The sequence below is a fragment of the Cibotium barometz genome, chromosome 7 (assembly GCF_041138505.1).
Source record: "Cibotium barometz isolate CiBa-2024 chromosome 7, ASM4113850v1, whole genome shotgun sequence".
NCBI classification, from domain to species: domain Eukaryota; kingdom Viridiplantae; phylum Streptophyta; class Polypodiopsida; order Cyatheales; family Cibotiaceae; genus Cibotium; species Cibotium barometz.
The window spans coordinates 23,125,388-23,141,648 of NC_141052.1; the positions used below are offsets into that span (position 1 = coordinate 23,125,388).

General features: G+C 35.3%; 1 protein-coding gene across 18 annotated transcripts in view; it reads right to left on the reverse strand.

The window, feature by feature from the left end:
- Positions 1–14,945, reverse strand: part of LOC147636792 (uncharacterized) — an 89,431-nt gene extending 74,486 nt beyond the window's left edge. For 7 of the 18 annotated variants that reach the window (XR_015266254.1, XR_015266253.1, XR_015266251.1 and 4 more), the window contains exon 1: positions 14,460–14,850. Coding sequence is in view for 6 of the 18 variants with exons in the window: in XM_086800341.1 (XP_086656467.1) it covers positions 14,460–14,578 (119 nt within the window). In the remaining 12 variants the exon portion in view is untranslated. Of the gene's footprint in view, positions 1–8,392; positions 8,436–11,266; positions 11,322–14,459 lie in introns of all 18 variants that reach the window. The other 11 variants (XR_015266248.1, XR_015266245.1, XR_015266247.1 and 8 more) reach the window with 5 other exon arrangements.
- Between the last annotated feature and the right edge of the window lie 1,316 nt (positions 14,946–16,261).

Here is a 16,261-nt window from a genome sequence, read left to right on the forward strand (position 1 = left end):
GCCGCTCAACCCTTAGCATAAACCACACTCGGATACCATGAAAAGATGTAGGGAAGAAGAGATCTTGAGCTCTTGCAAGCACACACATACTCACACAAACCCTAGAAGAGAATACACAAGGTGAGACTAAAAATTCATCTTCTTCTTCACACAACAAAAGATATCTACAAAGAAGATAAAGTGACTAACACACATAATAGATTATCTACAAAGAAGATAAAGTGACTAACACACATAATAGATTATATACAAGTAGTCTATAATGTGAACACACTAAGTGGAGTGGGTAGATGTGGACTAGTCGGTGTAGTCCAGCTAAAGAATCTCTAGCAAAGATATGTCGATACCAACTACCAAACCTGCCAGTGATATAAATGTCGAACGGTCATGTAAGTGCCAAGTGAGTGTCAGCTCATGTTGAGTTTGACATCTCAACAACATGGAGTATAGTACAAGGACTACATTAGCAAATATTTTGACATACAAACAAAATCCTTTGCTATTAAGGGAAGAGATAGTTGATGAAGAAGACGGTACCCAGGTGAAAAGACCCTAAAGGAGATATGTTTAATGCTTTTACCATGGATTTTGATGGATCCTTTAAGAGAAGCTTAGGGGTTGCCAGTGGAGGAATTATTTTGTTAAATCCAAGAGGTACATTAGTATATTAAGAAGGTATTAAGTTGCAAGTGTATACTAGCAATGAAGCTGGGTATGCCACTTTAGAATATGGACTCCAACAGTACCTTAAGAGAAGAATTAGCACATTTATCATCAAGGGATACAATTTATGGGTCATTAGACAACTTCACAATGTTTGAAAGTCCAAGAATCCCAAGTTCAAGGAATGGTGCTTCCAAATCAGAAGGATGCTGCAGAAATTTCAAGAGGCCCAGATTCAACACGTGAAGAGGAAACAAAACCAAGCTACAGATACATTAGACAGAGGGAGTTTAGGCAAAGATTTGGATGCATATACCATAATTGTAACCCACCCTAGTTATGTTGGAAGAGAGATTTTACATGAAGTTGAAAGGTTTTTGCACACAGGTCTGGTACCTTCAAGTTTATCCAGAAAACATAAATATGATTTCATAAGGAGGGCTCTGCAGCAGTACAATATTGTTAGCGATCAATTCTACATGAAGGGCAAGGATTTGGTTTTGAGAAGGGTCCCAACTAGAGGAAATCTTGGCCATAATGGATTTATTTCATGAAGGGGTATGTGGAGGGCACTTTTCCTTAAAGTTAACTCTGAGGAGGATTCTTACTGTAGGTTATGTGTGGTCCAGTTTAAGGAAGGATGTTTACCATTGGTGCAAAAGCTCTGAGACATGTGAGAACAAGGAAGAAGAGTGTTGCACCATGAGTTCAGGAAAATTTTTATTTCATATGGAGATTTTGAGAAATGGGTTTTAGATGCAATTGGTCCTCTACCCAACCACAACTGTCAAGGGTAGGACCTACATCTTAGATTACTTAACCTGGTGGGCTAAGCCTAGATGTGTAAAAAGCATTACTTCAAAGAAAGTGGCCAGGTCTGTTTTTGAAGATATTTGTGTGCAAGATTTGGCATTTCCTTGGAGTTGTTGACAGATCAAGGACTTGGTTTCTGAAGCCATATTGTAGAAGAGCTTATGCAAAAATTCAACGTTACACACAAGTTTTCAACCCCTTATTATCCACAATGTAATGGGCTAGTTGAAAGGTTCAATGAGGAGTTGTGTAAAATTTTCACCAAATGTCTGGAAGAACATCCCAAGAAATGGTACTTACATGTATCTTCAGCTATGTGGGTCTACATGACAACTAGGAGAAAAGCTACAAAATTTTCACCATACCACCTAGTTTTTGGGAGAAAGGCCTGATACCCATTGAAGTGGAAATCCCCAGTTTGTAATTTTTGTTAAAACATCACGAGAAAGACATAAATGAATATAAAGAGATGTTGTTGGATCTTCAAGAGCTACAACTGGTAAGGAAAGGGGCTTTGGATCACTACATCCAACTAAGTAAAATAGGAGGGCTAAGCTATTTAATGAGACAATGAAGGATAAAGATATTAAAGAGGAGGATCTAGTGCTTAGGTACAACACCAAATTGGATAACACTTTCCAGACAAAATTCCAAATCAAATGGGAAGGACCTTTCAAAGTTTTGCACATCTAGGAGAATGGAACTTACAAGCTGACAGATCTGGATGCTAAAATTCATTCAAAGATAGTAAATGGATATAGATTAAAGACATATTGGTGCAGAGTTATGATAGTCTAGAAAGATCTAGAGAAAGTATATGAAGACTTGGTTGATGATGCTGTTGCAGTAGAAGAGCATGAAGAAGGTTGTTGCTGGATGTATTATTTGCCAAAGACTATTTCAAAGAAACCATAGCCATTGTTTGAGCATGAATGCTTCAACCATCGGAGCGTTTGGAAAAAGATGATAGGTTTTTTTGTGGCCAAGGGGATATGCTCCATGAAGATTTTCACCCCAACCCCAAGAAAAGAAATAATGCATTGGGTAGTATGATCAAAGACCTTAGGTAACATAGGATCTTGCATGGGTAGCTCAACATTGGTAACTCATTATAATAAGATGATGTGAGGATTGTTGCGTGGTGGCTAGCTGACAGGATTGGGTAGGGTAGGGTAGGTAGGAGTATGCATGCAGATAGAAAGTAATTGCGCAAGAAGGATACGGGGATATGTAAGAGTTTTTTGGAAGAGAGTTCTACATGAGAGCTTGGTTTTTAGAAGAAGAGTTTTGCAGGAGAGAGTTGGTATATGGTTGAGAAGATAGCTGTGAATTTGGTTAGCATTATGTGGGTTTGTTATGTGTAGAAGGTGATGGGGAATGGTTGAGGAGACTTATATTTGTCTAGAGTAGGGGGTTGCCAGAGTGATTAAGGGTTCTGTGTGGAAGATTGTGTCCTTGAATTCTTATCATGCACCACTATTGGAAATTGGACGAGATTAAGGATTGCTCAAGAATCTCCCAGCTGTATTTTCCAGTTTAAGCCTGCAAGCTATGGCAACATTTTATATAGTTGTTGATGATTTTGTTGAAGTTGAGAACATAGATCTGGTTTCTTTCATTCTCATGTGTGAGAGATCTCTTGTTTTGTTCTGGTTTTCATTCATTTGCTTAATCTTGACTCCCAGATTCTGTTAGGTGTTGCATAATCTTCTCAAAATATACATATAATCAAGTTGTGTGAATTAAAGAGTTGGTCTTTGGTTTTGGTTCAAGCAATAAGTGAAGATTTGTATAATATTGAGTTTATGTTGGGCCAGTCAGCCTGAGTAGGGGTCAATTCTATGTTAGCGAGACATCAGAATAGTCAAGAGGTTGTGTTGGAATCCTGTTCTAATCTATTTGGGCTGATAGGAAGAAATTGTGAGGCATAGCTGACTGTTTTAGGTCTATCTAAGGACAATTATGAAAAGGCTTATTGTTTTATAGGGTGTCTATGTTAGCAATCTGACACTGGTGGTGGTTAGCTTATAGTTTTTGAGGATTGGTTCTGGTTGTGTTTAAGTGTCTTGAGATCCTTGTGGTGTTAGCTGACTTAAAGGAGAGATTTGTTGTGTCAGCTAGGTCAGTTAGGCTAGTTGGGAGGAAACAATCCTTTCAGAGGCAGTTGTGGAATTGTAGTAGTCAACAGAGAGGTTGAGAGGTGAAATTTGGTTAAGTTGATTGACATTTGAGGGTTTATAGCTGCCAGAGGACATTTTGGGAAGTTTCAGTTTGACTTTGCAGGAGGAAAATGAATGAAAGGTTAGAGGAGGGTCAACAGGACAATCATGAACGTCTAGGGACTATCTCTATAAGTCTGTGGATGCTGGAGGATCGAAGCGGATACTAGAGGATCAATTTTGGACTACAGTATGCTATCCAACTTCGAAAGCAGAAGGCATACAAAAACTGACTTGTCTATGGCAACCAAGAGAGTTTATGGTCAGACAAAGGTCAGTTGCTTAATTTTGAGAGAGAGGCTTTAGGACAAGGATTTGAGGCTAGCGGATGCTGGAGGACACTTTGGGACTCCAAACAGAAACTTTTTGGCAGGATACAAAGGACTTTGGAGGCATAATGTGAGCACAGCTAGAGAGGAGTTTAGTCAGATGGATGTCAACTATGGTCAAGAGAGGCTATTAAGTGATAGATTAGAGTCGTTGGAAGTGAGAGCTAGCCTTAGAGGACATTCTAAGTTAGCGGCTGGATTGATTTGGGAAGTTGATAGAAGGTATTGACGTATCCCATTAGGGCAATTGAGGACCAAGGGATAGTGGCTAGGTGTTCTAGTGCCTTTTATAGTTATTTTTTGTTGGGCTATGGTGCTTGTGATAGACTCCTCTCTCAATGGTGTTCTTCTTCAGATGAAGCTATAGAGGTGGTATCATGATGCCATCAACGATGTAGAGGCCTCCCAGATTGAATGGAAAGCTGAAGGGTTTCACGATCAAGGACATAGATCTCGTGCCACCCGAGTCGAAAGGGTAAGTCTTATCTCCCTTCACCACAAGTGTATAGCCACGTGAGTCAAACGTGAAGTAACACTGCCCCATTGTGAAAAGGTGATCTCGGACGATGCCTGGATTGAATGGAAAGGTCAGTGGCCTCCCACGATGATGAGGCTAGACAAGATCCGGCTTGGATCAAATGAATACCAAGGCACTCTAAATCTAGGACAATGGTCCTGTGACAATCTGTGCAAGTGAAGAGGCTAAGGGACCACCGTCAATGGAGAAGTTAGTCATGTACCCTCCAAGATCAAACAAATAGGTAAGGTATACATCATTGATTCTCGATATTAATGTCGTTGTAGTACCAGGGTTGAAGGGAAAGACTGCAAGCCTTTTTGAATCCAAAATCTGAGGTATCCACCAAGTGTAATCAACACTCCTCAGAAGATTGTGGAATGGTCTCGGTGCAAAAGAACCACCATGTATGTCACCCGACTGAGATGTGCTATAGGTGCATCACAATGATGTGCCACATAGTCGGTCACCATGTCCCCAAAGTGACATAGAAGGCACCCATAGGAAAATGTCCTGACCCCAAAGAACATTGGTTCATGTTTACGCCCATGGGAGCCAAAAGAACATAGCTCAAAGTTGGCATCGTGCACGATCAAGTGCAAACCAATGCCATCATCCACTAAAGCACCACTCAAACAATCAAAGGCACAATCCACTGCATTGATGTGAGTATAAATATGATCCAAACCATGCACTTCATCCTTAAGTGCAAGATCCTCTATGTGTGCGTGATCCATCAAGATAGAAGCATGGTCAATAAGATCACCATAGACCTCATCATTACTAAAGATGGATAAAGTGCCTATACATGAAAGCTAAGTAGAGTCCCCAACCTCAGAGTATTTAGGATCACTAAGCACCCCTATAGGAATGATCTATACTAATCCATGATGCCCCTATATGACCTAGATCCCAAGACAGATCTATCTCTAATAACAATGGACCTAAGCAATATCTAGATCAAATGAAAAGCTCTCTAGATCCTTATGCATAATCCTCTCTCTACTTTGAGGTCTCACCGCAAAAAAATCATCGCTTGCTATGATCATGTGCAATGCTTGGCTACCCAAATATATACACTAAACCCAAGTGAAAGCTACCAACTATGCTATGAGATCTAGGAGTAGAGATAGAATCATTAGATATCCATGTGGATAGAAGACCTAAAAGAGTAGCGTGATTCATCTAGCACTAGAAACTTAGGTCTATGCTCCTCATGCACTGTCGTATGCTCATCAACAAGTAAAGTATCATCATACCCAATCTCAAACATGTCAATGGATGTATCACTAATCAAAATTTTATCCCCATGATATTCTAATGTATCACTAATACACTCAAAGCGTGTGAGAAGCCCAAGGTAAATAAGCAAGGTAGATGGGGAGTGTAAATAGAAAAGTGTAATGTCCAACCCTAGTGTGAATGGGTTAAAGAAAAATAAGTTAATTAGGCTAGAACGAAGATGTAAAGGGGTAAAGAGAGAAAATAAATCCTTTCTTTTTAACACCACTGAGGTCCTTACATTTCAAACTCCCTTCTTCTCTCTTTTTTTTAACACTACTGGCAGCCATAGACCACTGTAATGAGATGGACTGAGAGCTTTCTTCAAAAGCACAATAATGCATTCTAAAGCTGATCTGTTTGCAGTTGCTCTTGCACGTAGGCCAAATTTGGCTCTTGCCATATGATACGCCAAGAAAGTAACATCTAGCTTAGCCATGGATTAGCCTAATTAGCTTGGATTAAACAAATCTTGAGAGATTAACACTAAGGAAAATGGAAAGTAAAGAGTAATGATAGATGAAAGATGTCAAAAGGTTCAAAGCTACAATAGTCCTAGAGCACATGCCTTTTATAGTCCCAAGACCCATGTGCCCTAATCCCACATGTAAATGATCCTAAGTCCATGTGCATGTGTATCCTAAAAACACTTTATTAAAAACCATCCCCTCTTAACATGATTTTGTCCTCCAATCGAAGGGTGGTCGTGCATGACAATACACATACAAGAGGCTATATATAAAATCCAAAAATTAAACAAATAGTCCGTATACATCCAAGTGTGGAAATGAAGATCGGGTGACATAAACAGTGTAGAGGCTTCCTGGATTTAATGGAAATTGGAAGAGTCACACGATTAATTACATAGATCTCGTGCCACCCACGTCGAAAGGATAGATTGTATCTCCCCATGCCATGAGTGTGCGGCCACTTGGGTCAAACAAGAAGTAATGCCACCCCATTGTCAAAATGTGATCTTCGACATTGCTCAGACTGAATGGAAAGTTCATTGGATGCCCACACGATGATGTGGGTAGACAATATCCTGCTTGGATCGAAAGGAAATCCAAGGCACTCTAAATCCAAGACAATCTAGTGTGCAAATGGAGAGGCCAAGGAACCACCATGTATACCATGACCAAGATGTGCTATAGGTGCATCAGAATGATATGCCACATAGTAGGTAACCAATTGCCCAAAGTGGCATAGAATACACGCATAGAAAAATGTCCCGGGCCCAAAGAACATAGTCTCGTGTCGACACTCATGAGAGCCAAAAGAACATAGCATAAAGTCAGCATCCTGCAGGATCAAGTGTGAACCAATGTCATCGTCCACTAAAGCACTACTCGAACAATTAAAGGTAGGATCCACTTCATGGATATGAGTAGAAGCACGATCTGAACCATGCACTACATCCTCAAGTGCCACATTCTCTATATGTGTGTAATGTATGAAGGTAGAAGCATGATGAATAGGATCACTGTCTACCTCATCATCACCAGAGACGGATAGAGTGTCTATACATGAGAGGTAAGTAGAGTCACAAAACTCAAAATCTCCAAGATCACTAAGGTCACTCCTAAAGAATGATCTATACCAATCCATGATGCCCCTTTATGACAAGTATATGACCTAGATCCCAAGAAAGATCCATCTCTAATGACAATGGATCTAAGTAGATATCTATATCAAATAAAAATCTCTCTAGATCCATATACATAATCCTCTCTCCTAAGAGGTCTCACTCCAACAAAGTCATCTTCGCTATGCTCATCTGCAACGCTTGACTGTCCATGTTACAAGGTGTGCTATGAGAGCTAGGAGTAGAGATAGAATCATAGATGTCCCTGTGAATAAAAGACCTAAAAGAGTAGCCCGACTCATCTAGCACTAGGAACTCAGATCTATTCTACTCATGCACTATCGTATTCTCATCAACAACTGAAGTATTATCATCCCCAATCTCAAACGTGCATCACTAAATCAAAAGCTAATCCCCATGATAGTATAATGCATCACTATGATCCACTGGAAAAGGTAGGAGACATAGGTGTATCATCAATCATAATGCTCGAGATGGAAAGCTTGAGGGATCAACACTAAGTATAATGGAAAGTAAAGTGCAATTTTAAAAGGTTCAAAGCTACAATAGTCCTAAAGCACATGCCTTTTATAGTCTCAAGGCCCATGTTCTTTAATCCCACAATGTAAATGACCCTAAGCCTATGTGCCTAGGCCCATCCCATGTGCATGTGCATCCTAAAAATACTTTGTTACTACAGGAGACTTGTTTCCTTTCATGGAACTTGTCAAGTAGCATTAGTGTAATTTTACTCAAGAATAAGGTTCATGGGCTCGAAACGTTAATTTAGTAAGTCTATATCAATCTCTAATACAAAAAGATAATTTAAAAAAAATAAACTTATTAGCCATTATACAAAATGTATTGCATGCAATTTTACTATTTATGAAGATTCAAAACCAATATGCATGGTTTCCTTAAGAGCTTCTTTAATATAATGACAATACGGTAGTAATATTGAACAAAGAGGATAAGACTGATGTACTTGAGAAAAGGATAGTCAAATGTATTTCCCTTCCCTACAATCACTAGAAAACATAGAAATGGTGATGGATCAAAAGCATTAGTAAATCCATCCCAAAATCCTTAGCACCTAATCAACCACCTCGTGAATCTTTTCTCTACTGAGGATGATTGGGTACTCATTTATTTTATAAATGAATATTATTTCTTTTGAGTAATATATTCATTTTTACAATAGGTACTGTAGTGGCTTCTATTGTCAAACATGGAAGAAATTGCATATCATCAAAGAAGTAAAAGACACAAGCCTCTTTTATCTAGATCCACATAAAACGTGATGTGGAGTTATTTATTGAATATCAAGAGGTTGATTCTATGATACTGAAAAGCAACAAGAAGTTCCAAGAAACATCTAAAGAGATCATGCCTCCTCCTCACAAGGAACCTTGAAAGCTATCCTTATCCAGTAAGCATGGAAAATTCCTCCACAAACGAAAAAAAGGAATTTTAAAAAAGAAATGAACTACCACAACCAATTGATGTTTAATTTTGATTTGATTTTGTTTAATATGTAGTTTGATGTTTGACACTTAATTTTTTTGCACCATAGGCAAGATATTAAAAACTCATGTTAGGATTTATGGTTTGGCTTAGAATGTTATACTACCATGTGAAAGTCTTATTTGTCTTAAGGATTTTTATTATTTTAAATATTCATGTAAATAATAGTGGCTTTTAGCAAATATAGAAAATCACACTTGTTTTTATTTTGAGTAAGAAAATTTTTGTTCGTTTCATTGAATATATATTTTAGATTTAGCTAATAAGCTTACAAATTATGTATGGTGGTACTCTTAAAGTAGTTTCATAATTAAGAATAGCTACATACCAATTATATATATTCTCTAATATACATTTTGAACTATGTCAACATGTCTAAGCACTACTTCTGGTATTAAAGTAGTTTTGTCATGAAACATAGCTACATACCGATCATACATATCTTTTAATATAAATCTTGAAGTATGTGCCAACTTGTATAAGCACTAAGTCTTAAAGGATTTTTCTGATGAAGCATAGCTACATACAAAATCTTGCATATTTTACAATGTAAATTTAGAAGTATGTGTCAACGTGTATGAGAATAAGTAAAATTTTCAAAGTACACTTCTATTGCAAAGACTCATGTTTGTTTATAGTGTTACATACATCTTTTTCCTAATTATGTATTTCTTCCAACAAGTAAGATGAGTTTTGGTGATAAGATATTTTTATCTTTTTTAAAAAAATATGTGTAATGATGATGCAAATCCATGTAAAATAAAACTTTATTTATTTCCAATAGCCATAAGAGAAAGAGAAAAGGGAAAAAATCTTAGCTACTAAACCTTGAGAGAGAAGTGTAATAAGTTATACTCTCCTAAAAAGAATAAATTATCGAGAAAGTTTTTTTAAAACTATTAAGGTTCTTATTTATGACACATCCCTTAATAATCACATACATATTGCAAGGCACCTAATACCTTAAAATTTTTATTTAGTATTAGAGTAACTGTTATTTTAAATAAACTAATAAATTTAAGACCTTTAAGACACAATCATTTTCAATATATTTTCATCATAGTAATCAAGCATTTACAAATGACACTAAAGGACGTCTCACTAGGCATTACCAAGTGTCAAAATTATGTCACTATATTAGAGAGATATTTAGCTAGAAATTAAGAGATTAAAAGCATGCATAAGAACTCAATACAATGAAATAAAGTGAGATATTTGAAAGCGTTCATAATACAATATTGAAATCTTCATGTGGGACCAAGTGTGTGAGTTAAATGGCTAGTTATGCAGTAGTGTGTACATGTACTACATATACATCTTGTTTTAAAATCTTCATGCAAAAATTGGTATGTGAGTTAAATGACTAGTTATGTGGCACTGTAACTTGTACTACATACACAACTTGTTTTAATCAAGGATGCTAGCAGGCAAAGTAGATGGTAGTGACAAAAACTTTAACCATTATAAGTACTTACTTGACTTGTGATAAAATACACAATGGAAACAATTCCTAATAAATAAAAGATAAAGTGAGATGATTGAAAAAAAAACCCCTAAGTATTAGATTATAAAGTGAATCTAGCTAAAAATGTATTAAAGAATAACTAGTTCAAAATCTAGATAAATATAGAAATATGGAAAGATAACTATATATGTCTGTGTGTGTGTGTGTGTGTGTGTGTGCATATATATATATATATATATATATATATATATATATATATATATATACAGATATATATTTATGTATATACACATATATACATAGACATACATATTTTTGTATATAATTATATATTTATAAATATATACAAAAATACAATTGAGTGTGTGTACACGTAAACACACACACATATATAAAGAGAGAAGGAACAAAATGAAGAAAATAAAAAGTTACCCTAATAAACATCTACTCATAATACAAGCTAAGCTCACTACCATGAACACAAATTTTAAGAAAGTGAAATACTAGCTAAAAACATTCATAAGGGTAATTTGGATAGTTAAAAAGAGAGACAAAAAAACAAAAATATATTCACACACACACACACACATATACACACACAAACAAACATGCGTACACATACATAGACATGTATATATGTATGTGTATATGTCTATGTGTATACATATCTGTACGCATGAAAATATGTGTGCATACATAGACACGTATGCATGTTTATGGATACATGCATGTGTGTGTGTGTGTAGAAAGAGAGACAGAGAGAGAGAGACGAATAAGAGGTGGGAAAAGAAAATTGCAAAGGTCCATAAACATCTTATCACATAACCTAAACTCACTATCATGGACGAGATTTGAATAATGTGACCATACCTCAAGATTACGGATCATGTGCCCACTTGTTTATGTCCTTTCAAACTCTTAATATCTTTCCAAGGTTTCACATGCACGAAAAGAAACATTAAACATGAAAGCATGAGATATAATAGTAATTAAAGACAGAAACATTTAGTTGAAAGACTATATGTGTGAATACTCTAGATGAGCATGTAATTGATAAGTTTTAAAAATTGAAAGAGTACATGTGTGAATACTCTAGATCGTCATATAGTTGATAAGTTTTAAAAATTGAAAGACTATATGTGTTAATACTCTAGATGAGCATGTAATTGATCAGTTCTAAAAATGATATTCTTTACAAATAAATAATAACAAAAAAAATCTCTAATAAAAGGGGTCCAAACATATCAATGCATTATTAAAGAAATCAAGCAATTAGTACTAAAAAGAGTGTAAAAATTGTCCCATTCCTTTCATATATGTGCATGAAAGCGAAAAAATGTTAACATTTTGGATTAAATTAAAGGCACACTTGGAGTTTCCATGAGCTTTACTTGGTATCAATTACACATTTAAAACTTTTCATTGCAATTTCACGTATATAAATGAATCATGATAAGTTATCTTGGAAAACAATGTGTATATTCAATGGAAGAATCCCCAATACCCATAGACTTCTTAATTGTTTATCACATTTCATTTATGATCTTAGAGAACTTTTTAAATGATAACATAAATCAAGAGTGAAATCTCTTTATGTAAAGAAATATAAATAATCATTTTCTTAAGGCTACAAAATAAATACTTAATTTTAAAATATTTTATCCTTGATTGAGCTTTTTCTTAATATCTTATCCATGATTCAACGTTTTCTAGGTGTAGTCTTTCATATTCATAAATGTCTCATACATAATTATCTTCTTTGAAAATCTTATTAATAATGAAAATATTTTCTAAAGTTTTATTTTAGATTTAGGGATTTGATAAGTAATATATATATGTATGTAAATAGCTAGGTAGTGTTATAGGTTTATATGTTTGTTTATAGGTAGGTATATGTATGCATGTGTGTGAGAATATGTGATATAATTTACACACACAAATGAGATGAGTCTCTTAACTCAAACAATAAAAAAAAAGATCCATATAATCCACCACAATTCACTTAAATAAATAAGGACCTGCTACATAAACTGAAGAGAGAGAGAGGGAGAGAGAGAGAGAGAGAGATCTTAAGTCTCTTTTACTAGAGTCTCAATAAGTCTCTCATCTTGTTTTATTAAAAAATTAGCTTCAACTTAAAGATGTAAATACTTTTAATAAGTAAGCTCATAGATAAAAGGTCATCATTAAATACTTTTAATTATCTACTAAAAATCAATTAGTAAGTGATTGATCTTTGAATCAAACGACTTTTTAAAAAAAATTCATTTAAAAAAAATCCAACTAATATTAACTTCAAATCAATATGTAATTAAAAAATATCAAATTATTTATTTAACTTTAAAAAATAAAATATAATCTTGATTAAATAAATCAATTCCACTTGCACAAGAATTATATGATTAAGACTAATTACTCATTTTAAATAGTTTTACTACCGTTTAACTAAAAGTTACTACTAGCTAACAACTATTTGAAACTCTTGATGACTACTCAATACACCTTCATCATATTATTAGATAAATTCTAAGTTTATTTTAAATTACGATGATAAATAAAAGTATTTTAAAAGAGAAGAATGTATTAGAGATTAAGACAATAAAAGAGAAATCACTCAAGAAACTTTAGAAAACAATTAGTTGTTTATATACAAAAAGTTTTAGTTTTTGTACATCAAATTCTATTCACATTTTGACAAAATAAACTTTAGCCGAAAATTTATACCATGCCCTTTATTCACTATATAGTTACATAGATATACTTGCAGTGACTTATTAGACCCACATGTATCTCTAAACTGAGTATATATATATTTGTTCTTAAATTTTCTTTTGACTTAAATAAATACTCATTTACAACCTCAAACAATCATAACTTTACACATTTTGACTTTTTAGTTATGCACTCATAAGGTTAACAATTGTGTGTTACTTTAGAAGTCTACATGCTATGCAATTTACATATGTTATTTAAGACTTAGATTAAATTACTTGGACACTAGAGAAGATCATGACTTCATCCTGAATAAAGAATAATGATTTGTAGCTTATACATACACAAAACATTAAACCTTATCTTAGTCTACAATATTGCCTCTACATTTAAACCTTTAACTATGGTAGGTTACCTACATTCTTGCTACTATTGACACGCAATTTAGATATAGTTTTGATTTGCCATGTAAAATCTCACAAACAACTTATATGTGCTCCTCCTTTTGCTGCCTACAAAAAGAGTCATGATTTGTGTTTAGCATTTCTATATTAATGTATGCAATTTGTTTCTAATAGAAAGATATTCAACATGATAAAAGAAAGCATGCTATTTAAATAATGTTTATGTGTTGAAGACAATATGCATGGAGTGAAGATATGCACAAAGATAAAGAGCTCTCTTTATCAACAAAGATATGTTTTATTTAAAAGCTTAGCCCATAAGACAGTTGAGGTAGACACGGAGAGAGAGAGAGAGAGAGAGAGAGAGAGAGAGAGATTGATTTTCCCCCTTAGCTCACAAGAGAGAGAAGATTTTTTTTAAAACTACATTACGTTTGAGGACCGTAAAGAAGATATTAATTAGGGTAGTAATATCGAGTGTTACTCTTCTAAGACAAGGCTAAATGTATTAAACACACCCAATAAGCTAGCTACTCTCCTACATGACTTTTGACATCTTTTGTATTAAATGCACTCATATCTTTTTCTTAATTAGCGTCTTAGATGGATAGGCAACGTACACATGACCTTAGAAATTCTAAATCCCCTCCATTATCATGTAAGTAGTCTCATTTTTCTTCTTTGTAAGTCTAATCTTCCAATTTACTATCATAAGATGAGGTAGCGAACGCACCAAGGAGGATAACATTGTAAGTCTAATTTACTATCATAAGATGAGGTCGTGAACGCAGTCAAGCGTTGATTTAGAATACATATACCAACTTGATCTTTACAGGTAGAACCAACAACGACTGCCATTTTAAGCCAAAGGATGCGCACCGCAGCGTCAAAACACACACAGTTTAGCGGCAGATCTACAGGTGGACCGTGGAGGGCTGGAGGCCTACCTGGGGCTGGCAAAGTCGGAGGTAGAGGAGAAGACGATGAGCGCCAGCTGGTCGTAGGCCTTCTTGAGGAGGCCTTGGAGAAGGTCACCGGCGGGGTGGTCGAAGCGCCGGAAGGCCATGGGCTTCCTCCCGCCATGGCTGGCTGGCTATAATACTCAGGAAGCTGCTCGCTCGTTCATGTGGTTGGCACTCAGCAAAACAGAAAGGTAAGCGGCACCCTCTCTCTATGTATGTATGTATGTATGTTCTTCTTGAATGCACCCCTTGTGCTGCACACCAGCCATGGCTAATAAGCGAGAGCCCAAAAGCATGCCCTGCGCGCGTAGAGAGAGAGAGAGAAAGGAAAGATGGACTGTCACCTCTGCGTCAAGGAACAACCTCTTCACATGGGCCGATTTGACCGTTCAATATTTTATTCCAAAGACTCCCAAAATCAGGGCCTTTTCATACACAGGAGTGTGTGAAATGTGAACTTCCGGATTAGGGTGGTCACGGCTCAGATTCTTGTGTAAGACAAGACAACATGCACACTCAAAATATGTTCTTTTCTACTCGCCCCTTCCTTGTCTTCCTATGGACAATTTTTGATTTTTTAATTTTTTGGCAAATGGATCGCACCAACATTGTGACAAAAACTTGTGTTAAATTTTTGAGATTTGAAAGCCATACTTCATCAAGTCGAGTCATTTGCCAATTTTTGAGGCATTTACAATATGGCCCCGTTATCTATCTATGGCAATGGGTATCCTATTCACCAAAATTTAGTATAGATGTCCAATTCACCTATATTTAATATGGGTATCCTATTTATTAGCACCCATTTAATTGTGTGTGTGTGTGAGAGAGAGAGAGAGAGAGAGAGAGAGAGGCATGTCCTGAAAACCCTAATTTACGTCCTCAAGCGGAGAGATATATATTTCCTCCATAAACAAATCTTGAACATAGTAAATCACATCCAATAAGCCTAGAACTTCCTCCCATAAATCACATCCAACATCTAATAAACTTGATAATCTAAAGTAGAAGACACAGTTTTCTTTCTTCTAAAGAAATCAAATATTCTTATCTCGAGGAAAGTATTTTCGTGTGAGAACTAAAACTTAGTTAGCTTTGAATTGATAGTGTATGGGTTTATTGTTTGATAAATTGGATATTATGTGGTTGAAACCATAGACCAATATCGTGCATTTTTTTAAAGGCACTTTTGATAAGAATAGATGCTAGTTTATTTGTAGCATGATGTAACTCCTATAAGGAGGTTCTACACCTTTCTTGATAATAACGAAAAGGTATTCTCTTTTTGAGTAGTGCTCCTCGTGCAAGATGTTGTCCTTCAAGCTTTTTTTGTGTGTAGAATAAAGTAGGTTATAACTTAGATCTTAGATATTCTTTGTTCTTTTTTTCAACATTTATATTATCGTTAAGAGAAGCACTACCGCATGGAATCTTAAGCACTCATTTTCTGCTAGACTAAAATTGATGAAAAACTAAGTCTATCTTTGATTTCTTGAATCCTATCACTAGTTATGTTACATGACGCTCTAACCTTTTAAGAGTGCAACATATATTCTTAAAAATCATAAACTTGATAGTGCCGATTTAAGATTCGGATTAAAAACTTGGCTTCATGAGAATGAACCACCAATGAGTCAAGATATTTGATTGTTTTTTAACATTATGAGATAGTTTATCTTGTTATATTCAATTCTACTTGCCTTTGAGATGCTTTCCACTATCTTATTATATTCAATTTTTAACTTTATGAGGTGGTTTCCACTATCCTATAATATTCAATTTTATTT